This window comes from Camelina sativa, chromosome 19, assembly GCF_000633955.1.
Source record: "Camelina sativa cultivar DH55 chromosome 19, Cs, whole genome shotgun sequence".
Classification (NCBI taxonomy): Eukaryota; Viridiplantae; Streptophyta; class Magnoliopsida; order Brassicales; family Brassicaceae; genus Camelina; species Camelina sativa.
Window position 1 is genome coordinate 24,846,940 of NC_025703.1, and position 25,388 is coordinate 24,872,327.

Below are 25,388 nucleotides of genomic sequence, written 5' to 3' on the forward strand. Positions count from 1 at the left end.
CTGTTTCCTCATTTTTTTTTCTCTCGTTTAGTCAATTTATTTATTGATCAAATGATAAATGATTGGAACATTTCCATTTTTAGCGAGACTCCTTAGCTAAGTCAGCCTTTGTGGCTATTTCCATTTTCTCCTCTACTGGAGTGTAAGACAATTCCTTCTTAAAGTTTCATTTGCTAAAAAAAAAATACATTTATGAGAATTTTTTCCTTATTGTTATGAGAAAAATACATTTAGCCTATATATAAAAAAAAAATTGTTATGCTTGAAATGGGTAAAAAATAATGTTGGGTCCGCTATGCATGATTTTAAGTACATGCTTACAAGAAAGTTTACACAGTTTACCCTCTATAATTAATCTAAAATTAGACAGCTTTCCCAAATAATTGTAGTCTGCCTAAATTTTCTCATTGTCTCTTTATTTAAATAGCTTTAAGAAAATCACTGGCCATAAATTCTAGTCACAATATATTATATATATGCATATATCGAAACATTACCCTTACCACACAACAACCAATCTACACGCACAACAACAACAAGAACAAAATGTTTACAAAATCCATTCTTTTACCTTTTCTTCTAATAATCATCTTCGTCTCAGCATCTCAAGCTAGTCGTCAACTTTGGGATGGTGGATTCAGTCAGATGTTTGGATCCAAATCTGGGTTTCATGGGTTTTCTGGATTTTCGGGGACCTCTGGTGGTTCTGGAGGAGGATTTGCTTCTGGAGATGTGATGAACCCGACACATACCTGCTCGGCGCAAGGACCTTGTAGCGGTAAGAAGCTGACGTGTCCCGAGCAGTGCTACAAATCAACCAACGTTAACAAGGATGGTTATAAAAGCACCAGCCGTAGCGGAGGATGTTCATTTGACTGTACGACCAAGTGTACCGCATCTTGTTCAAATTAAAATGTTAATTTTTACATATACATATTACATGCATGTTTATATATTATGTTGTTATGTTATAGCACTATATAGTTTGTATATATATGAATATGATAAAACGGGCAGTTGTATTGGAGAGTTTGTTTCTTCCTTTGTATATGGATCTTGATTAGCAGCTTTCTATTAACCTATGTATATAATATGATTATGAAAAAACGAAAAAACTTAGTGTTTCTTATGTTTGTCTGAGAGAATCTCTTAACCTTATATACATGACCAGATTTATAAGGAGAAGGTAATCAAGACATGAGTCACATTACTTTAGATCATGAGTCACATTACCGTAGCGAAGGATGTTCATAAGGAGAAGGTAATCAAGACAATATTGATCGTTTATATATGACTCTTAATGTACTTATTGATTGGCACTATATACTATAGGAGGTTCATCTCATGCCTTTTTGAAGATGAACAAGACATAGCATCACACGGGTACTGTATAATACTTTAGATCATGTAAAAGGATCTTATAAGCCATTCATCAGATTCGTACGCATGTAATATTCACGTCTTACGAATGTTAAAACTCTCACAAATATTAAGAATCAAAACAGCCAACTCTGGGAAACGCCTTCATTTGCTTTCGCACGTTTTTTATTAGTAAAATAAAATTTGTTATTTATATAGGTTCATTTGAGAGATCCGAATGATCATTATATCCAAAAGATAGATCTAATAAATTGTAATCTTGGTATACTTTTAATTCAAATTTCAGATTGTTGTTAACATCCCTCTGGCTTCTGTAGTCCGTTTATTTCATTTCTTTCGTATATGCTTATTAAGTGCTCATTGCATTCATTTAGTTTGTTTAGTTAGTTCTGCTTCCAAAATTTAGTATATGAACAACTTTTTTTTTTTTTTTGAATAAAATGTAAATTTTATTCGAAAAAACTGTTTACATCATAAAGCATCATGGGTTTTAACGTGTGTCACTACAAGAAAATATGTGTTTAGCGACTCCAATATTAGTCGCTAAACAGTCGCAAACACCTACTTTGCGACTACTAAACGACTATTTGAGATAGTCCCTAAAAAATGGTCGCAAAATTTTGGTGTCTCAAAATGGTCGCAAAATTATGACTGGGTTATGACGCCGTTATATAGTCGCCAGTAAGCAACGCTTTACAGACTCTTTATATTAGGAAGCTTCGGTCGTAAACATAGTTAGAAGTTTAAGACTCCTTATCTGTCGTCGTAAAGTAGTCCTCGTATATTAGTGACCTTTTTGCCACTAATCTGATAGTTTTAGATAAATAAATTTGGTTGCAATTTGGTGACATTTTAGCATATGATAAACCTGTTTTATCTATCAAATTTGGAAAGAATCCCAATAAATTAAAATTGAAAACCAATTCATTAAGAAAGATATCATAATTATTCATTAAACAAAAATATTAGCATAATGATTGTATCATAATCATTCATTATCCAAAAAGATCATCCTAAAGCAAAAAAATAATAAAATCAAACAGGCAATTCATGTTTTTTTAGGAAAGAAAATATAATGTTTAGAACTTGAGTAAGTGGAGAAAGAGGATGTCCTGGCTGGTGTTGTGTCTAACGCGGCGGATGGTGAGTACCTGACACGGTGGCTGGTGGTATGATGTCTTCATTGTTGGTGTTGTTGCTGGTAGCAATAAAAGTCTCAAATCCTGGATCTTTCTCTTTCATGTAGATGAGAAGCTCGTCGGTCTTCATTTGAGATTCTTGATGCTCCTTATCACGTCGGGCATTCTCAGCATCTAGATGAGCTATCTTGTTGCGAAGTTGTTCTTGAAGCTCGAGAAGTGTTGGTGTTGATGGAGAAGATTTTGCATAGCTTTATTTCCTTTTCCCTTTCTTAAGTGTCTCAACAAGAGATCTAAGACCAAAAAAGTTTTCCTTCTCATCTGTTTGAGTACACTAAAACAAAGAAAAACAAAAGGATTTCATTAGTCAAGGCTAGAAACAAGTATTAAGAAACCAAAATGCTCAACAAATAAAGAAACCATGCGGATTATGAAAACCAAAATGTGGATTAAAAAAGCAATGCTGAGAGTACCTTAAGAAAGATTTCATTCTTTTCCTCAATGCTGAGAGTACGATGAGTTGAACGTTCAGAAGAATTCCCTGAATTTTCTAGACCATCATCGTCCACTTCATACAGTTTCTCCTCTAATGTTTTCTTATAAGTCTCAGCTACTTATTTAGCTTTTTGATCAACAAATGATCCGTAAGCTCGAGTATGTGTCTTCATGAACACTTCGCCAAATGATACCGGACAGCCCAATTCTTCCTCCTACAAAGAAATAGTAAAATGTTAAAACCATGGAAGCAAGGTGTTTAGGGTGTTAAAATCATGGAAGCAATGTTAAATTACCATTTCTTGATGAATTTGCTCATATGATTTCTGACCGGCAAGGTGTTTGTGGACTCCAAGACCACCACGATCGGAGTTTCTGCACTGTGAAGCATTTGAACTCCTCTCCATTACATCAGGTTTGTTCCAATGAGCACACATCTCAGCCCACAGTTCTCCACGAATCCAAATAGGTTGTTTACCACTGTTTTTAGCTTGACTAACAATGCCTTTCATTCGTTTCTTGGCTATCTTTAAGAACCTCTCTTTAACAAGCTCAATTATCCCAGTATTCCAATAGAACTTCCGCTACATATTACAAATGAGTTATGAGAGATAATAAAACTTTGAAAGCTATAAGACATTACCGCAAATGTCTTAAAATATCTCTCTTGAATGGGTGTAGGAGTAACCTTCCAACTGTAGTAAGGACCATTGGCATTACCGCAATCACCCGAGAAATTTTTCCTTTGTGCCTGTTAAACCTGTCACAAAACAAAAACAGAGCATTAGTCTCTATAAAAACATTGTAACACTAAGCGGATGTAACTTAAAGACAACTAAACAAACAAAGTAAAGAAAACTTGATAAATTAAAGCAGTCCTACACTAAACTTAATCAAACAAAGCAGTCCTACACTAAACTTAATCAAACAAAAACAAGTTATTAGTCTCAACCAAACAATCAAAATGCTCAGCAAATAAAGAAACCATGCAGATTATGAAAACCAAAATGTGGATTAAGAAAGCAATGCTGAGAGTACCTTAAGAAAGATTTCATTCTTTTCCTCAATGCTGAGTGATGCAATCCTAGAAATATCAACTCATCAAGAATTGGTTCAAGGAAAATCAAGATCAAATTATAAAGAAGTTTCTAGAAGACAATCAATTCATGGCTACATCAAGAAAGTGTCTAGATACAAAGAACCAATCTTCATCAATGATGGTTGATAAAATCTCTCAAATTTATTGTTGATTTATTTATGTAATTAATTTGATTTATTTTGTATTTATGTTATAGATTTGTAAATTGAGCCTATATAAGCTCATGTTTCCCTTCATTGTAAATATATAATATTTTTGGAAAAATAAAAGAGAGAGTTTTCTCACTTTGAAGCTTAGGCTTTTGTTTTACTTGTCATTTCTATTGTGTGTGATTCCTTTAGAAAACAAGTTGAATCTTTATCTTTGTGTGTGATTCACTAAGATATTGATTTGTGTTCTTATCACAAAGTCATTCCGCAACTTTGTGCGGCGAACTTCGATCCATCATTCATCTCCATCCTATCCGAGTTAGTTAGAGAGGTCCTTTAGACCAGCTATCGACTCACCCCTATTTTGGCTCACATCATTTTGGTATCAGAGCTAAAAGCTCATATCTCTTATTGTTTCATTTTAGCTTTACTTGAATTTTTTTTTTATTTACTTCGTTTTAAAAAAATTATACAAAAAAAATTCGTTTTGATTTGCTGCATTTCTGTTTAAATTGAAAAAAAGAAAAAAAATCATTTTTTTTATTTAAATCGTTTAAAAAATAGTACAAAAAAAAACTTTTTATTTGCTGAATTTCAGTTTTATTTGAAAAAAGAACAAAAATTTTGCTTTGTTTTCATTTCATTCTACTTTTTCAATATATAAAAAAAAAAAATGCAAACTTTGGTTTTAGTTTTGAGGGAAAAACCATTTCAAGAAGGAGAGAGTGATGCAATCCTAGAAATATCAACTCATCAAGAATTGGTTCAAGGAAAATCAAGATCAAATTATAATGAAGTTTCTAGAAGACAATCAATTCATGGCTACATCAAGAAAGTGTCTAGATACAAAGAACCAATCTTCATCAATGATGGTTGATAAAATCTCTCAAATTTATTGTTGATTTATTTATGTAATTAATTTGATTTATTTTGTATTTATGTTATTGATTTGTAAATTGAGCCTATATAAGCTCATGTTTCCCTTCATTGTAAATATATAATATTTTTGGAAAAATAAAAGAGAGAGTTTTCTCACTTTGAAGCTTAGGCTTTTGTTTTACTTGTCATTTCTATTGTGTGTGATTCCTTTAGAAAACAAGTTGAATCTTTATCTTTGTGTGTGATTCACTAAGATATTGATTTGTGTTCTTATCACAAAGTCATTCCGCAACTTTGTGCGGCGAACTTCGATCCATCATTCATCTCCATCCTATCCGAGTTAGTTAGAGAGGTCCTTTAGACCAGCTATCGACTCACCCCTATTTTGGCTCACATCATTTTGGTATCAGAGCTAAAAGCTCATATCTCTTATTGTTTCATTTTAGCTTTACTTGAATTTTTTTTTTATTTACTTCGTTTTAAAAAAATTATACAAAAAAAATTCGTTTTGATTTGCTGCATTTCTGTTTAAATTGAAAAAAAGAAAAAAAATCATTTTTTATTTAAATTGTTTAAAAAATAGTACAAAAAAAAACTTTTTATTTGCTGAATTTCAGTTTTATTTGAAAAAAGAACAAAAATTTTGCTTTGTTTTAATTTCATTCTACTTTTTCAATATATATAAAAAAAAATGCAAACTTTGGTTTTAGTTTTGAGGAAAAAACCATTTCAAGAAGGAGAGAGTGATGCAATCCTAGAAATATCAACTCATCAAGAATTGGTTCAAGGAAAATCAAGATCAAATTATAATGAAGTTTCTAGAAGACAATCAATTCATGGCTACATCAAGAAAGTGTCTAGATACAAAGAACCAATCTTCATCAGTGATGATTGATAAAATCTCTCAAATTTATTCTTGATTTATTTCTGTAATTAATTTGATTTATTTTATATTTATGTTATTGATTTGTAAATTGAGCCTATATAAACTCATGTTTCCCTTCATTGTAAATATATAATATTTTTGGAAAAATAAAAGAGAGAGTTTTCTCACTTTGAAGCTTAGACTTTTGTTTTAGTTGTCATTTCTATTGTGTGTGATTCCTTTAGAAAACAAGTTGAATCTTTATCTTTGTGTGCGATTCACTAAGATATTGATTTGTGTTCTTATCACAAAGTCATTCCGCAACTTTGTGTGGCGAATTTCGATCCATCATTCATCTCCATCCTATCCGAGTTAGTTAAAGAGGTCCTTTAGACCAGCTATCGACTCACCCCTAATTTGGCTCACATCACAAAGAGTACGATAACTTGAACGTTCAGAAGAATTCCCTGAATTTTCTGGACCATCATCGTCCACTTCATACAGTTTCTCCTCTAATGTTTTCTCATAAGTCTCAGCTACTTGTTTAGCTTTTTGATCAACAAATGATCCGTCAGCTCGAGTATGTGTCTTCATGAACACTTCGCCAAATGATACCGGACGGCCCACTTCTTCCTCCTACAAAGAAATAGTAAAATGTTAAAACCATGGAAGCAAGGTGTTTAGGGTGTTAAAATCATGGAAGAAATGTTAAATTACCATTTCTTGATGAATTTGCTCATATGATTTCTGACCGGCAAGGTGTTTGTGGACTCCAAGACCACCACGATCGGAGTTTCTGCACTGTGAAGCATTTGAACTCCTCTCCATTACATCAGGTTTGTTCCAATGAGCACACATCTCAGCCCACAGTTCTCCACGAATCCAAATAGGTTGTTTACCACTGTTTTTAGCTTGACCAACAATGCCTTTCATTCGTTTCTTGGCTATCTTTAAGAACTTCTCTTTAACAAGCTCAGTTATCCCAGTATTCCAATAGAACTTCCGCTACATATTACAAATGAGTTATGAGAGATAATAAAACTTTGAAAGCTATAAGACATTACCACAAATGTGTTAAAATATCTCTCTAGAATGGGTGTAGGACTAACCTTCCAACTGTAGTAAGGACCATCAGCATTACCGCAATCACCCGAGAAATTTTTCCTTTGTGCCTGTTAAACCTGTCACAAAACAAAAACAAAGTATTAGTCTCTATAAAAACATTGTAACACTAAGCGATGTAACTTAAAGACAACTAAACAAACAAAGTAAAGAAAACTTAATCAATTAAAGTAGTCCTACATTAAACTTAATCAAACGAAGCAGTCGTACACTAAAATTAATCAAACAAAAACAAGTTATTAGTCTCAACCAAACAATCAAACACAATCAGTCTCAAACAAACAATCAAACACAACCAAAAACTTAATCAACAAAAACAATCAATCTCAACCTACCACTAAGCGGATGTAACTTAAAGACAATCATTCTCAACCTACAATAAAACAATCTATCTCAACCTACAACAAAAAAATCATAACCTAACACTAAGAGCAAAGAGAAATTACCATAGAGTCTCAACGTCGGGGATGGGATCGACAAACAGAGGTGGTAGATGCTGTCGGCCTGGAAGAGCTAGCAAAATATCTAACATCTCTTGGTAGTATTGGTCTTGATTAGGATTAGGGTTTTCTTCGTCGTAATCCTCTTCCATATTTAGGTCTGTTGTTCTGGTATGAGTGGAGGAACAGGAGCCGGTGGTTGAGAAGCAACCCGCGGTGGTTAAGAACCAACCCGCGGTGGTTGAAAACCAAGAGGAGGTGATTGAGAAGCAGGAGGCGAGGGTTGTGTCCTCGGCGGGAACTGAGACGGCACAATTCTATTTGAATTAGTCACAGACTAAGAGGAGTGAGACGACGTTCGACCTCTGGTAAAGTCGAAGCATTGGAGGCCCGATTAACTGCCGCAGAACTGGGTTCCCCTGTAGTCAAACCATTGGAGGGCCGATTAGCTGCGGTAGAACTGGGTTCCCCTGTAGTCAAACCATTGTAAACCTTAACACCTCCTAAGGATCTGCCTCTGCGACCTTTAGGATTTCTAGCACCAGCCATTTGAGAGGAGATTAGGATAGATTTGACCAAATTTGAGAAGATAAGATGAGAGATTCGAGAGGAGAAGAAGAGAGATTCGAGAGGAGAAGAAGAGAGAATTGAGAGGTTTTCGACACTTCGTCGAAAATTAGAAAGAGATAAAGAAACCCTAAATGGATTCTTAGCCTTGTAATTAACGAAGAGGAGTCGCAAATTGGTCGCAAAAGAGATACATACTAAAAAATATGGGGGGAATATTACGCACCTAAACCTTGGGGAAAAAATACTAAATATGGGACAACTATCAAATAAAGTAACAGAATAGTCACAGAGCAGTAGCAATTTCGTTGCAAAACCATGGCAAGATAGTCGCAAACAAAGCACTTCTATTGATAGTCGCAAAGTTAGTAACAAGTTAGTCGCAAATTGTTACTCTATTGTGACTCTTAGACTTTAGTCATAATACAAATTTTTGAAATCTATCATTTTTGGCCACGTCTATTGATATAAACTAACAATATGGACTCATGATTGTCTTATAGAGTATATGAAATAGTTTATGAGCTTAAAATATTATTTTCATGTCTTTGTTTTGAAATTTTATGAATATTGCAAACCTTCTTATGAAATAACATATAACTCCTTATAATGATTTAGATATTATCAAATTTTTGGTTTCTAAATACTGAAATGGAAAGCTTTGACAAAGTTTATATGGCTGACATTGATCAATTCAAAGTGGAAATGTGTATAGAAACATGTTAACATTTCTCTAATGTGAAATTTCAAATTCAAAAAATCGAGAGTTGCTAAAGAGTCGCAAAATAGTATCTAATTCAGGTGTTAGACGCTTAACAGTCGCAAATGTAGTTGCAAAGTAGTCGCACAGGTTGTAGCAAATTTGTCGCAAAAAATAGGAGTTGCAAATTCGTAACAAGTTATGGATAAATAAACTTGTGACCGGAGTTTACGTTGCAAAATCGTTGCTAATTTGTGACGCTTTGTTTTTGATAAAATTACTGTCACTGAACAATCTCAAAATGCGATGTTTTTGTCTGTCGTAAATATGCGACTGTTATGCTTCTGCCTTTACTTTGGTCGGTAAACAGTCTTACATGAATTGCTAAATGGTCGCTATTGTTTGCTCTCAATCTCTTCCGCTAATTCTAACATGGTATTAGAGCATGTTTTTCGATTCTAGTCTTAAACTATTTTACCTCATCTCATTCTAGATCATTCAAGATCTTATTCTCTATTTTTCAAATCAATTTTTTTGGTTTATACGCTGGATCCTATCATGGAAAACGCTAAGCTGATTGTTACCCCGATCATTCTCAAGGGAACAAATTATTTGCTGTGGACGAGAACCACAAGAACTGCCCTTGGAGGTCGAGGACTCTGGAGCCATGTCGAAATGGACTATGTCCCGAAACAAACCTCTAAAGGAGAAAAAAAAGGTGCTTCCAAGGAAGAAAAAGAATAAGGGGCAGAAAGAGAGGCAAAATGGTTCCAAGAGGACCAAGTTGTCCTGTCCGTTCTTCAAAACTCTCTAGTTGCTCTGATTATTGAAGGCTACTCTTACTGCGAGACGTCTAAAGAACTGTGGGAGACACTCAAGAATGTCTATGGGAATGTCTCGAATCTGACTAGAGTCTTTAAAGTCAAACGAGCCATTAACAATCTTAATCAAGAAGACTTGGAATTTACCAAGCATCTTGGCAAGTTTAGAGCACTATGGTCGGAACTTGAAGCCCTACGACCAAGTACTCTAGATCCGGTGATACTTAATGAGAGGAAGGAGCAAGATAAAGTCTTTGGTCTTCTCCTCACCTTGAATCCTGCCTTCAATGATCTCTTGAAGCATATCCTAAGAGCCGGCAAGCTTCCCAACTTTGAAGACATATGTTCACAAATTCAAACGGAGCAGGGATCTCTAGATCTCTTTAGTGGGAAGGGAGAGCTTGTCACGGTCAACAAAGGTGTGTATAAACAATAAGACAGAAGGGTGTGGATATGCAATCACTACAAGAATATGGGCCATATGAAGGATAAGTGCTGAATTCTTCATCCCCATCTCAAGCATGCAAAGTTCAAGGTCAACCTCGCTAAGGAAGCGATAAGCGAGAAAGGGACGAGCTCGTCAAGGCAAGGTGATGAAGCAGCTATGACAGCATCCTATGGTGAGGTGGTGAGGAAATCCGACCTAGAGGCACTCATTCGATCTATTGCTTCGCTCACGGATTCTGGTATCACTTTCTTTGCCTCTAAACCGAGTAGTTCTCTTGTTGTTAATTCGGGTGCTTCTTACCATATGATAAGTAACCCGAGTCTATTAGACAACATAAAACCGGCCTTAGGTAATGTTATTATTGCTAATGGAGATAGAATACCAGTAAAAGGAATAGGGGACTTGAAGCTATTTGACATGGCACGCTAGGCTAGGCCATCCTCATTCTCATGCCCTTGAATTAATGTTACCTAATGTTTCTTTTGTAACTCAAGTTGTGAGTCTTGTATTCTCGGAAAACATTGCAATTCTATCTTCCCTAAGTCTAATACCATTTATGAGCATTGTTTCGATTTAGTGCATTTGGACTTCACAATACCTATCTAGGTATAATAACAAGTACTTTGTGACATTCATTGATGAAAAATCTAAATACACATGGATTACCTTGTTACCATCTAAAGATAGAGTGTTTGATGCCTTTGTTAATTTTCAAAATTATGTTACTAATCAGTTCAATGCTAAAATAAAGGTACTTAGATCGGACAATGGAGGTGAGTACACAATTCACAAGTTCAAAGAGCATCTTACTAAACATGGTATCTTACAACAAACCAGCTGCCATATACGCCTCAACAAAATGGTGTGGCTGAGAGGAAGAATCTACACCTTATGGAGGTTGCAAGGTCGATGATGTTTCATACAAATGTTACTAAGATATTTTGGGGCGATGCTGTAATGACGGCATGCTATCTCATCAATAGGACACCGACAAAAGTTTTCTCAATGATTTGTCTCCATTTGAGGTACTAAACAAACTTAAACCATCCTTGGAACGCTTACGTGTGTTTGGCTGTGTTTGTTTTGTTTTAGTCTCCGGGGAACAGCGGAGCAAACCCGATGCCAAAAGCAACAAGTGTATGTTCATTGGTTACTCCACAACACAAAAAGGCTATAAATGCTATGATCCAACCACAAGTCGCCTGTTCGTCTCTAGAGATGTGAAGTTCATGGAAAATGTGGGTTACTTCAACAAGAAGGATTGGAATAGTCTTAAAGATCTTTCGGATTTGCCCAATGACCGAGCCTCCAGCTTAAGGTTTCTACTTGATCATCTAGGCAACCCTCCATCCGAGACGAGAAATAATCCAACCGAACCAAACCATGCCGAGACAGAACCTAATATCACCACCACTCATGATGTTACTCTAGTGATTGACGAGCCTCATGCTGATACAAGCGAATCCATGGAGAGTGATATAGGTGAAACTGAACAAATTTCCTCACACTCCGATGAAGCGGCTGCTGCTGGAGATCATGTAACCTCACAAGACGTACAAGGACCTACACACCAAAATCTATGCAGGAGTGCACACATTCGGTCTCATCCAAGGGTTTACTATAATAGTCAAGCAGTGGCTCATCCTATCCAAGCGGTTTGTTCGCTTGAGCTCACCAAGCCTTCTTTGGTAAAATTGAAGACAATTGGATTCCCCAAACCTATGAAGAGGCCCAAGCTCATGACAAATGGTTAGATGCTGTTAAAGATGAAACTGGAGCCATGATTCGTAATCATACTTGGGATGAAGCTGATATTTCTAAAGGCAAAAAGGCAGTTATCTGAAAATGGGTCTTTATTATCATGTACCTAAGCAATGGTGACATTGAGCGATATAAAGCTCGCTTGGTCGCTCGTGGTTTTACGCAAACCTATGGTGCTGACTACAAGGAAACCTTTGCTCCGGTGGCTAAGTTACACACGGTTTGAGTCGTACTCTCGTTGGCGGTTAATCTTTCATGGGATTTGTGGCAAATGGATGTCAAAAATGCTTTTCTTCAAGGCGAATCGATGATGAAGTCTATATGACAACACCGCCAGGATTAGAGGATATGGTTGCTCCGGGGAAAGTTCTTCGACTCCGCAAAGCCATCTACGACCTAAAACAATCTCTCCGTGCTTGGTACCACAAACTTAGCTCAACCCTAAAAGAACGTGGCTTCCGGCGTTCAGAGGCTGATCATACACTTTTTACTCTTCAAACTGATCTCGGGATTATAATAATGCTCATATATGTTGACGATATCATTGTCACCGGCGACAACAAGGACGGTATCTCTGACACTAAACTGTTTCTTAAATCTATTTTTGATAACAAAGATCTTGGTGAGCTAAAATACTTCCTAGGAATTGAAATTTTTCGCTCTCCGGAGGGCTTGTTTCTTTCACAAAAGAAGTATACTCTTGATTTGTTGACTGAAACAGAAAAGCTTGTTGTTAAACCTGTCCTAACCCCTCTCGATGAGGACTACCAGCTCAAGCGAAAGGGGGAGAGCATCCAGGCCAAGGAAGGAAAGCCGCGGGACCCAATGGATGAGCCATATGAGGATGTCACCCGATATATACGATTTTTGGGTAAGTGGATTTATCTAACCATTATACGACCTGATATGTGTTATGCTGTGAATCAGGTGAGTCAACATCTGAAGGCTCCAACCAAGTATCAGTGGAGCATGGTGGAAAGAATCCTGAGCTATCTCAAAAGAACCCCGGGTCAAGGAATTCGGATGGGCAAAAACTCCAACACGGAGATAGTGGGCTACTATGACGCGGATTATGCCGGGGATACTATAGACCGATGGTCTACCATTGGGTACTGTACTTTCATTGGAGGCAACTTAGTAACATGGAAATCAAAGAAGCAGAAAGTGGTCTCAAGCTCTAGTGCTGAGGTCGAGTATCAAGCAATGAGGAAGCTTACAAATGAACTAACATGGTTGAAGGCACTTCTCAAGGATCTTGGCATCGAGTCAAAACAACCAATCACCATGCATTGTGCTAATCAAGCTGCGATCCATATAGCTACCAACTCGATCTTTCATGAGAGAACCAAGCACATTCAAGTAGTCTGCCACAAAGTTCGTGAAAATATCAAAGAAGGGGGGGGGGGGTCTTACCGTGTTACACTCGAAGTGAAGATCAACTAGCGGACATTTTCACTAAGGCTGCATGTCCTAAGGTTTGTGAACATATTCATCGCAAACTCGGACTTGTAGACCTCACACATCCTTGATACACTTCTCTAATTCATGGACATCACACTCTTTTTCCCTTAACATAGTTTTGTCCCATGAGGTTTTCTATGTTAAGGTTTTCTTTTAATGAGGTGATGCTTCATGGGTTCCATGCTTAGCCATCGTATTCGGCTAAGCTTGAGGGGGAGTATTGATTAAGGTCTATCCGAGGTTGTCCGTACCGTATGGATGACCATACTGGCCATACCACAATAAGGTCGAGCTTATTATGACAAAAGGAGAAGAGAAGAAGTTCGTCCCATACAATGATCTAGAATGCTCTAATCTAGCCGTTGGAGGTGTAGGGAAGGAAAGATCACATGTGCAAGTTGACTAAGGTGGCATCGCTATCAACTTTGGGAAAGCTTCTCTCTCTTTTTATGTCCCTATCGTATGTTTCCATATTTGTAAAGGAGTTTCCCTAGTTAGCTCTCCTATTTAAGGTTGTAGTCTCATATTGTAAAACATATTCTATGGAAACCTATTCTATTCGAGATTCTCTTTGTTCACACTAAACACTTTCTCTCTAATCTAATCAAACTCTCAATCTCTTCCGCTAATTATAACACTTTGTTCACTTCCTGCAACGAACGTAGTCCCAGTCCTCCTTTGTCCTTGGGGAGGCAAACCTCTTTCCAAGTCACCTTAGCTTTCTTTGTGTTGAGGGAAGGTCCTGACCATAAAAAGCATAACACAATCTATCTATTTCTGCTAGACAGGCACTTGGTAGACAAAAAGCAGACATCCAGAAGTTGGTAAGACTATGAATCACCGAACTGATGAGTTGTAGGCGACCAGCAAATGAAAGATGTCTTGCTGTCCAAATGCCAATTCTTTCTCGAATTCGTTCAAACAAAGGGGTGTTGTCAGCTGTAGTCATGCAATTAGTTAAGAGAGGTAGACCAAGGTAGCGAACAGGCAGAGAGCCTGTTGCAAATGGAAATGATCGCAAGATCATATCCCTGTCTATATGTTACGCCAGCCATGTAGAGAGTTGATTTTTCCAGGCTAATATTTAGACCTGAAAAACCAGCAAACTGAGTAAAAATATCAAGGATTCCTTCAATAGAGCTCTTAGTCCCATCAGTGAACACCAATAAATCATCAGCAAAACATAAATGTGTGAGCTTAATGTTCTGACATTATGGATGATAACCAATCCGCCTCTCCAAAGCCGCCTTATCTATCATTGCGGACAGGACTTGCATGCATATGACAAAGAGGTATGCTGATAAGGAACATCCTTGTCTGAGGCCACATTCACTACGAAACAAGCCTGACAGTTCGCCATTCACTTGAACCGAGAAGGAAGCTGTTGTTATGCACAGTTCGATCCATCATATAAATTGTGTTAGAAAGTTCATAGTCGATAAAATGGATAGTAGAAACGACCATTGAACTGAGTCAAAAGCTTTGGAGATATCAATCTTCACCTCACTTCGTGAGGACACTGTGTCCTTATGATAGTCTTTGACTATTTCTGATGCCATAAGAACGCTTTCCATCAATAGGCGATCATTAATGAATGCAGTTTGATTTAGAGCAATGAAACTTGGAAGCAGCTTTTTCAGTCGATTAGCAAGAAGCTTTGAGATCACCTTGTAAGTGACATTGCAACACGAAATTGGCCTATAGTCCTTCATCTCCTTAACCTCTTTTTTCTTTAAGGATAAGCGCTAAAATGGTGGTATTGATCCCTTTTGGAAGGAAACCATATTTGAAAAAGGACTGAATAGAGTATATGAAGTCGGTTTTCACAATGGACCATGTGGACTTGAGGAATTTCAACCGTAAAGCCATCATGACCGAGACTTTTGTCATTGGGCATGGAGAACAGGGTGTCTTTTATCGCAACCTCAATAACTTCCTTTTCCAAGTGTGCTTGATCAGCATCAGAACATCGATAGCTCAGTAAAGAAATCAACTCTGCAGCAGGTATCCCTTGATAATTAGGTAGTTTATGACCCAAGAAAGCATGAAAGAACCTCTCAGCCTCGGATTTGATTGCTTCCTGTGTGTCAATGATTGAACGATCAGCATATTTATTTTCTCTAATCGCATTTTTGAGCTCACGAATCTTAGCAGCATTGTAAAAGGCCTTATTGTTCCCATCGCCCACCTGAATCCAGTGGAGTTTTGACTTCTGCTTTAGGAAATTTTCTTCTAAACCAGAAACAAGTAACCAGCGATTATAAGCGACAGATTCCTGCTTCATGGCCACCTCTGTTGGACGGCTACACTCACTCATGAAATTAGTAGTCAGGTGGTAAAAACTCGGATCACTCCCCGTTTACAAGAAATAGAAAGTCTCATAGCCCCATTTTTATTATACCAAATTATATGAAATAGCGCATACTGTTTGTGATTTGAACCACAAATACAATCACTGTCATTAGATCACCAATTCCATTAGGTGAAAATCTAATAATATCATTACCAAAATTATAAATTTTGAATTTAAACCATCATTATTTTATTAGAATTATAGTAGATATGAATATAACTACACTTTTGTGAAACAAGGGAGTACAAAGTACTAGTATTATGCTTTGATGTGATACGGATATCTTAAACAAATTATTTGAAAATTTGTTAAAATAAAATCCGAGTAGATTCACTATCACAAATTATATGGTTAACTATAATTAAAGATCCTCCCCAAAAACAAAATATTGTAGTCTCCCTTAATTATCTCATTACCCCTTCCTTTAAATAGCCTTTTTAATACTCTTCATAGAATCAATTTCAAAATTAAACTTAAACTTCCGGCCTCTCTTATATCACAACTTCAATTAAAAAACAGTTCTTACTTCTTTTTTTTCAATAAATATTTCTTCTGTTCAGTTTCTTGTTATTTAAATTTTTGAAACAAATGGTTAAAGGAATGTCTAAAGCTTTTTGGTTAGTTGCGGCCATCGTGTCTTCGGCGGCTACGGTGGTCTACGGGCAACAAGTGCCGTGTTTCTTCATCTTTGGTGACTCACTTTCCGATAATGGCAACAATAATAACTTGAAATCCAAGGCAAAAGTCAACTATTCACCATATGGTATTGACTTTCCAAATGGCCCGACCGGCCGGTTTACCAATGGCCGCACTATTCCGGATATTATCGGTTAGTTCCCGATTTATTCAATATACATTTGTATATCCATTATCTAGTTTTGAAAATTGAGAAAGAAAAGATGTTAAAAAATCATAAACAAATGAAAAAAAATCGCAATAGAAACTCTAGAATTGGTATTCATCATATCAATATATACTTCATAAAATAACATTTAATTAGTACACCATTTTTACACTAATGTCACTAGATACAAGAGAATAACAAATATCTTTAATAGGTTAACACATATATTCAAGTATCATTTAATCAAATATTTTCAAATTTTATTTTTAATATAGTTAAAAGTTAAAACTGTGACATCAACATCTAGTCTCTCCATTTCGTACCTCTGTGTTTCATTCATATGCGTAATATATAATTACGTAGATTGAGATTTGAGAGACATATGCATGCATATAGTCAGCTCAGTAGGTTATATGCAGTTTTATTATTTGTATTATATTATTATATTTGATGTAAAAAAAATTCTTAAAATTATATATATATATATATATGTCTCAGATTATATATATGTATTAGTCTTTACAAGTGTTTGTGTAGATTAATGATGTTTTTCTCGTTAGGTGAACTATCTGGTTTTAAGGATTTCATACCATCATTCGCCAATTCATCACCGAATCAAGCTCACACCGGGATTAACTACGCTTCCGGTGGAGGTGGACTTCGTGAAGAAACTAGCCAACATTTGGTAAGAAGTAAGAACTAGACAAACTTATAAGTAGACTTCGTTTGGTGATAAATAACTTGCCTTTAAAATCTCATAAACTATAGTAAGCTTAGCTCTGACCTCTCATTTCTTTGGAAACTGTTTAGTTTTCAGTAGTTTTATTGTTAAAGTTTTTTTAAAAGTTGTAATGCATGGGAGGATTTTCCCGGAGGTTATCTATCTTAACACTACCTTTGCTCAGACGGGATTAACTGTAGAGTTTTGATGGAATCTTTTAGTTGTAGTACCTTAATTAATGTTTAAAATAACAAAACACTGATTATAAAGGAATAAACCCAAATTATTTATTGATATCTGGCTATATATATATAGGGAGGTAGAATCAGTTTAAGAAAGCAAATACAAAATCACAAGAGGGCGATAAAGAAAGTAAATGTACCATCAGAAAAACTGCAACAATGTCTCTACGCAATCAACATCGGAAGCAACGATTACATCAACAATTACTTCATGTCAAAGCCATACAACAGTAAACGACGCTACACTCCTAAACAATACGCATATTCTCTTATTATTATCTACCGTTCTCACTTGAAGGTAAAGTGGTACTGTAATGCTCAAATAAATGAATGTAATATATCGTGTTTATTCATTATGTTGCCAAGGTATTTATATAGAGTTGCCTAGCTAGAAGATAGTATCGTATCTACGTGAATATAGGAGACATAAGATTTACACATATCCTAATACCCCCCTCACGTTGGTGGAACGAAATCTCGGACACCCAACGTGGACAACAAAGTTTGAAAAATAGGCGCAGGCAACGACTTGGTAAGAAGATCAGCAACTTGGTCCGTTGTTGAAATGTGCACGGTAGCAATCAACTTATCTTGAACTGCATCACGAACTTGATGGCAATCCCGCTCTATATGTTTCGTTTTTTCGTGAAAAACAGGGTTAGTGGCAATATGGATGACCGCTTGACTGTCACAGTAGAATGGTATCGGGTGAGAATGATCCACCCCGAGGTCCTCCATTAAACCCTTCAACCACTTGACCTCTTTAAGAGTGTAGGCCATTGCCCGATACTCTGCTTCGGCCGACGAACTAGACACCGTATCCTGTTTCTTTGTCCGCCAAGAGATTGGCGAGTCCCCCAAATAAATAACGTAAGCAGAGAGCGACCGACAGGTTTGAGGGCAAGCAGAGTGATATGCGTCGCAATAAGCAGTGAGAGTGAGAGAACTATTGGACCGAAGAAAGATACCTTGAGCAGGGGAGCCCTTGAGATAACATACAAGCCGCATAGCAGCCTCCCAATGTGCAACGAGAGGAGACTTCATAAACTGTGAAATAATATGCACAACAAAACTCAAATCCGGGCGAGTGATGATTAAGTAGATAAAACGGCCAACTAAACGGCGATACTGATCCGGATTGGCGTAGGCAGGACCCTTCACTGAACCGAGCTTGTGGTTGAGTTCCATAGGAGTCGAAACCGGCTTAGCTCCCAACATACCAGCCTCAATAATAATGTTCAAGGCATATTTCTGTTGAGATAAACAAAACCCGTCTTTGCCACGCGAAACCTCGAGTCCCAAAAAATATTTCAGCTTGCCAAGATCCTTCATGTGAAAAAATTTGTTTAGCTGCACTTTGAACTTGTTAAAAACTTCCAGATTATTCCCAGCAATGACAAAGTCATCAACATAAACAAGAATATGCAAAATAATATCCCCGCGAATCAAAGTGAACAAGGAATAATTTTGGTAGCTCTGTTTGAAACCCAATTCGCGAAGTGCTGTCGAGAGCTTGGAGAACTAACAGCGAGGTGACTGCTTGAGACCATACAATGACTTACGAAGACGACACACCTTATTTGGATCACTAGACTTGAAACCCGGTGGTAGCTTCATATAAACCTCTTCTTCAAGATCCCCATGCAGAAAAGCATTATGGACATCCATTTGGTGAACCTCCCAATTCTTGGCAGCAGCAACACCGACAAGAGATCGAACGGTAGTTATCTTTGCAACCGGAGCAAAAGTTTCCTTGAAATCGACCCCTTCTTTATGTGTATTACCCATGGCCACAAGACGAGCTTTATGATGTTCAAGAGAGCCATCAGAGTTAAATTTTAGTTTGTACACCCATTTACTGTTGATGGCTTTCTTTCCCGGAGGTAGATCAGTAACATCCCACGTATGATTAGCCTCAAGAGCCTCTATTTCTTTGCGCATAGCTTCACACCACTCTTTTATGAGAACCGCATCTTTAAAATGTCGGGGTTCGTTACTGTCTGAAATAGCGGCCATGAAAGCAATATGGTTTGCAGAGAAACCTTCATTAGACAAATACTGTGAGATTGGATAGAGGATCTTACCAGAGACCGTAGAGGAGGACAATGATTCAGAAGAAACAGGAGTAAGAACGTGAGAAGAGGAGTGTACAGGAGGGACGACAAAATCTTTAAGGAAAATAGACAGAAACTTCTTTCGGTGTCCTTTGCCCAAGAGTTCCGGTAAACCAGGTGTAGACGGTGACACATATTCTGTCTGTTCCAAAATAGGAAGAGGTATCGAAGACGATGAAGGCGAAGAGGGGGAACTCTCCGTGGCAGGGGAAGCCAAAGAAGGATCGGGTGCCACAACCTGGGGCAACACAGTAGTCAGGTTAGGAGAATCTTCTTGTAGAGAGATAAGCTGAGAAACAGCCGGAACCAATAAGGGTGACGACACCCAATCATCATCAATCACGACAGGTAGGGATGGAAAGGGAGAAGGCAGAGACGATAGTTGATGGAGAAATGGAAATATATCCTCTTGAAAACGGACGTCTCGGCTAATGAAAAATTTCTTGGTAACAAGATCATATAAACGGCATCCCTTCTTACCATACGGGTAACCAACAAAGACACATTTCCGACTGCGAGGACCAAACTTGTCCTTATCTCGGGATCGATGATGAGCATAGCACAAACAACCAAATGTGCAGATCATATCATAGGTTGGATGACGACCATATAAGATTTCATAAGGAGTCTTATTCTTTAACACCGAAGACGGGGTGCGGTTTATTAGATGAGTTGTGGTGAGGATGCTTTCTCCCCAAAACGTAACCGGCATATGACTTTGAAAGAGACAAGCTCGAACAACGTTGAGGATATGCTGTTGTTTGCGTTGAACCCGTCCATCTGTTGAGGGGTATCAACTCATGACGTTTGATGAAGAATGCCATGTTCTTGAAAATATGAAGAGAGACACATAAACCCAGTGCCGTTGTCAGTGCGAAAATACTTGACTGGTTTTCCAAACTGACGTTCAGACATAGCACAAAAATTTCGAATCAATTGTGACACCTCTGATTTAGCAGACATGAGGTATGTCCAAACAGCACGAGAGTGATCATCAACCAATGTTAGAAAATATGTAGCACCAGTTGTAGAAGGAGTACGATAGGTACCCCAAACATCACAATGCACAAGTGAAAAACAATCCGTAGCTTTATTATTACTCTCATGAAAAACATCTCGTGTTTGTTTAGCACGAAAACAAATGTCACAACTTTTAAAATCCTCAAAGTTCCTAGGAGATTCAACACACTCGCTTAAAGAAACTAAAACACCAGGGGAAGGATGACCAAGTCGACGATGCCACAAACCACTGGACGCCTTAGGAGACACAAATGCCTTGTAAGACCGTGCAGCCAACACTCCCGTAAAATAGTACACTCCCTCACGTTCTTCACCGTTCCAATCAAAGTCCTCGAAAAACGGTCCTGTAAGAAACAAAGAGTATCAGTAAAAATTCCAATGGATCCGGTTTGTTTGAGAAGTTTTGAAACTGAGATCAAAGTGCAGTTGAAATCAGGAAGAAACAAAATGTTGGTGAGTAAATAAGCAGAACTCAATGGAAGTGAACCGCATTTGGTAGCCCGTGATGGACTACCATCAGGTTTAGTCACATGTGAGGGGATTATGTCAAAGACATCCACCAAAATCGAAAGATCAGCCATCATGTGATGAAAGGCGCCTGTATCTAAAACAACATCAGAAAAATGAGTTTTACCCGACAATTTTTCTGAAGACATGTTGGAGCGTTGGGCTTCAAGCAGGTGAATGAGCTGTGTTGTCTGATTGTTGCCATTCTCAGTAGACGATGCAACTCGAGCACTGTTAGCTCGACCACGACCCCGACCAATGCCCCTTTTTGGGCGGCCTCCTCGCTGAACCGAAGGTTTGGAGGTGTCTCTGTTATCCGGTCGAGTACCACCTTTGTTATCGAAATACCAGTCCGGGAAGCCATGAAGCTGAAAACATTCGGAGGCTTCATGACCTTGGCGTCGACAATGTGTACACGACAATGAGGAACAATCACGAAAACGTGGACTAGAAACAGCAGCAGCATGAACAGGGACCTCTGTTTTGGCAGTGAAACCGATCACCTCTGTTTTGTCAATCTCCTTGGATCGAACAACATTGAGGTTTTGTTCCTCCCGAATAACCCGAGAGTACACCTGAGTAAGTGGAGGCTTGGGGTCTTTTCCAGTAATGGTGGAACGGATGTTGCTGAAACGTGGAAGGTCTAAACCAAAAAGAAACTGATGGATACGGTCATCTTCACGGTCTTTAGCAATACCTGGAGCAGCAGCACACATACAGTCACAGCCAGTTTTGTAGTTTTGCAGCTCCTCCCATAACTTTGACAAACGACCATACTACTCCAAAACAGATTGGCCGTTTTGATTACACTCATCAATCTCGTCTTTTAAAACTTGCTTACGAACACCGTTGCTAACTAAGAACCGAGAACGAAGACTTTCCCACAACGTCGATGCATCGGCGATGAAGGAGACAGTGGATCGAAGTTTAGGATCAATAGAGGTTCAAATCCAGCGCACAATCATAGAGTTCGCGGCACACCACAAGCTCAAATCAGGTTCAGCAGTAGGTTTTGCAATAGTACCATCAATAAACCCCAGCTTATGTTTAGCTTGCAACGAGTTGCGTAACTCAGTGGCCCATTCAGAGTAATTGTCTTCTTGTAGAATAACAGAAGAGATCAAGGCTACTGGATTGTCAGAAGAACTCATAGTATACGGGGATGGTGATGATGCAACAACAACCTGGGTTTGTGGAGGAGTCGCCATAGTAGAGTTGTAGAGGATAACGGTTGAAACAAAGAGATTTGCGGCGACGACGGTTGTGAAAGAGCAACGGCGGTGGCAGCTTTGATAGAATTTTAACGGCGATGGCGGTTGTTCTAGAACAACAGCGGTGGCAGCAAGGTTTTAAGAAAATTAGGTAAGAGGATCTTATTGCTCTGATATACGAATATACGAATGTAATATATCGTGTTTATTCATGACAAGGTATTTATACAGAGTTGCCTAGCTAGAAGATAGTATCGTATCTACGTGAATATAGGAGACATAAGATTCACACATATCCTAATACCATTTAGATATGTTTGTCATCTAACATAATTTTTAAGATACTCGTTCAATTCTTATATTGTTTTATAATAATTTTGATTATGTGCATGTAGAATTTGCACCGTCTAGGAGCGAGGAAGGTGGCACTTTTCGGACTCAGTCAGATCGGGTGCACACCAAAGATGATGAAGTCCCACAGTGACGGTAAAAGCTGTTCCCGCGAAGTGAACGAAGCAGTGAAGATTTTTAATATGAACCTTGACGACCTTGTCATGGACTTTAATAAGAAGGTCAAAGGTTCAAAGTTTACTTTTGTCGATCTTTTCTCCGGTGGAGATCCCTTAGCCTACACTTTTCTAGGTAAACCATATTGAACTAATGACTTATTACAAGTTTTGGTCCCTTAGCCTTCTCTCTGTTATATAAGAATATTTTAATTCTAATATCAGTTGAACTAATTTTTCCACGCTCTCTTGTAATTTCATATATAGGATTTAAGGTTGGACACAAGGGTTGTTGCACCGTAACCCCGGGGGACGAACTTTGTGTCCCCAACAGGCCAGTTTGTGCAAACAGAACTGAGTATGTCTTTTGGGATGATCTTCACAGCTCGGAAGCCACCAATATGGTAGTGGCAAAGGGTTCGTTCGACGGACTCCTAACTAAACCGTACAGCATCGCCCAACTTGTAAAGGAATAGTGGCTAGCTCCTACACATTGACATGAAAATTTGATGACATTTTGATTTTGGGAGATCTTTAACAAGGAATAGTGAATGTGTATATATAGCTCAATAACAAAAGTTTTTGTGAGGTTAATCTCTGTCTCATTTAGTGGAAAGTAAAAACAAAACTCACATCTTTGTATACGGATTTAATTTCATAAAAGTTGAAATGTTGTCACATTTAACGATTAGTTTTAGATTAATGCAATTCTGAGTATATTTTAGTTTTTACTTGACGAAAAGGTGTTGGTTAGTCAATAATGTAGACAGTTGTAACTTGTAACAAATTACACCAATCTAATATTAATTTTATTATCTTCTTTCTCATTGGATGATAAGAAAGCAAACCCAAAAATCCTAATTTTAACATCCTTAATTTAGCTAAATCTAATGCAACTTCTAACCTCTTCCTATATATAAAGTAGCACACTTTTCACTTTCGTTTTTTTAACTACTAACATTCCAAAAAGAAGAAGGATCTCAATAAGTAATAAAATATGAACGCATGGGTGATATGCTTGCTAGTGATTTGTGCCGTGGTGAATGCAAAATCAGTGGAGGGTCGGGATTTCATAAACTACGGTGTGTTAAACAGTTTCTTCGGTCCTAATCCACGTCCCGGATGCAACCCTCCAGGTGCCGAACATAAAAACCCTACCACTGTTAACGAGTACCGCCGTGGCTGCACCAAAATGAATAGGTGTCAGCGCGATTGAACCCGAAGTGGCGTTCGTCATCCAAACTGATTCTTCATCTATCCAAACTGATTGTTCATCTATCTGAGCTCCCTACGTATGTGGTTTACATTGCATATACACTATGTGTGTCATATTAATTAATGATGGAATTCATCCTCAGATCATTGTATTAAAGATATCAAGTATATATTTCATAATTGATTAAATTACTATAGCTAGTGTTTATCACTCTTCTTTATATTCAACTAGAAATTATTCGCATTACATGAGTTTGAATTTAATTTAGTAAAAGATACAATATTTTATGAGTAATTGTATATTAAAAATGTTTAGCTACTTTTAAATAAACTGATCATTTTTATATGTCATATTAAATAAATTTATCATATAATAATTATTTTTTCAAGATAAAATTGTTATACCATAAAATTGCAAAGGTACTTAAGCTTTTCCCATAATTAATTGTCAAATGCAATGTGAGAGTATAAAATTTTGTTAAAAATGTTGATTAACGAGGTAGACAACACAAATGAAGAGAACGGCAAAAAGATGATAGGTGAATATGTATCTCTATGTCACACTATTTTCTGTTATATACACATACAATGACCAAATTCTAATACAATTACAGACTACTATAATACAAAACTTTGAATTAATATTGTAAATTTTGAGAGATGTTACAAAACAAACTTAAATTGAAGAAACAGAAATTCATTTTCATTTAACAGAACAAAATTGAAAATAAAGAAATATGAAGTCTACATCTAATTAACACATGACATAAATTATATAATTGCAGATCATTTACTAAAATTAGGATCTAATTATGCGAGTACTTTGCTGCATGATATCTTGCATGTCTTTCCCTTTATCTGAACTGGAAGAACAATATTTTGTTTTATAAATAATCCGGATTTGCTTGCATTAAGACCAAAACAGTCAGTACCGCAACAACACTTTCCTCTGTTGTGTTTACATGTTCAGTTTACTATCTCCTACCTTAGGGAAGCTTTCATAGGCTAGCTTCGCATGTGAATATATCCACGACATCATGCACAACTCACATGATGATATGATTCATAAACTATATTTATCGGTTTGCGGTCTAATTCTCAAAAGCTATTAATGTACATATATTTAAGTGCTACACACGTTCGGACAATCAGATATGAATTTTGACAAATTTGATTTCTTTTGGTCGTCTACAGTAGTACCTCAAATTCACTTAAACGAAAACTAATATCTAATATAATAAAGTAGACTTACACCCTATCAAGAAACTCTATCTATCTGCCACTTGGCACCTCTGAATCTTTTGATTTTTTTTGTTTCTCTCATATTTA

General features: G+C 37.2%; 3 protein-coding genes across 3 annotated transcripts; all 3 read left to right on the forward strand.

Moving 5' to 3' along the window:
• LOC104767119 lies at nt 521-1,074 on the forward strand. The gene has a single exon (XM_010491149.1). It carries the CDS (start codon nt 547-549, stop codon nt 910-912), a length of 366 nt encoding a protein of 121 aa, XP_010489451.1. The 5' UTR covers nt 521-546; the 3' UTR covers nt 913-1,074.
• On the forward strand, nt 16,188-23,404 carry LOC104768177 (GDSL esterase/lipase At2g19010). Its single transcript, XM_010492103.1, has 5 exons — nt 16,188-16,508; nt 17,084-17,208; nt 17,560-17,784; nt 22,734-22,980; nt 23,112-23,404. The coding sequence occupies exons 1-5, from the start codon at nt 16,268-16,270 to the stop codon at nt 23,318-23,320; spliced, it is 1,047 nt and encodes a 348-aa protein (XP_010490405.1). The 5' UTR covers nt 16,188-16,267; the 3' UTR covers nt 23,321-23,404.
• On the forward strand, nt 23,842-24,060 carry LOC109130927 (protein RALF-like 11). The gene has a single exon (XM_019241054.1). It carries the CDS (start codon nt 23,842-23,844, stop codon nt 24,058-24,060), a length of 219 nt encoding a protein of 72 aa, XP_019096599.1.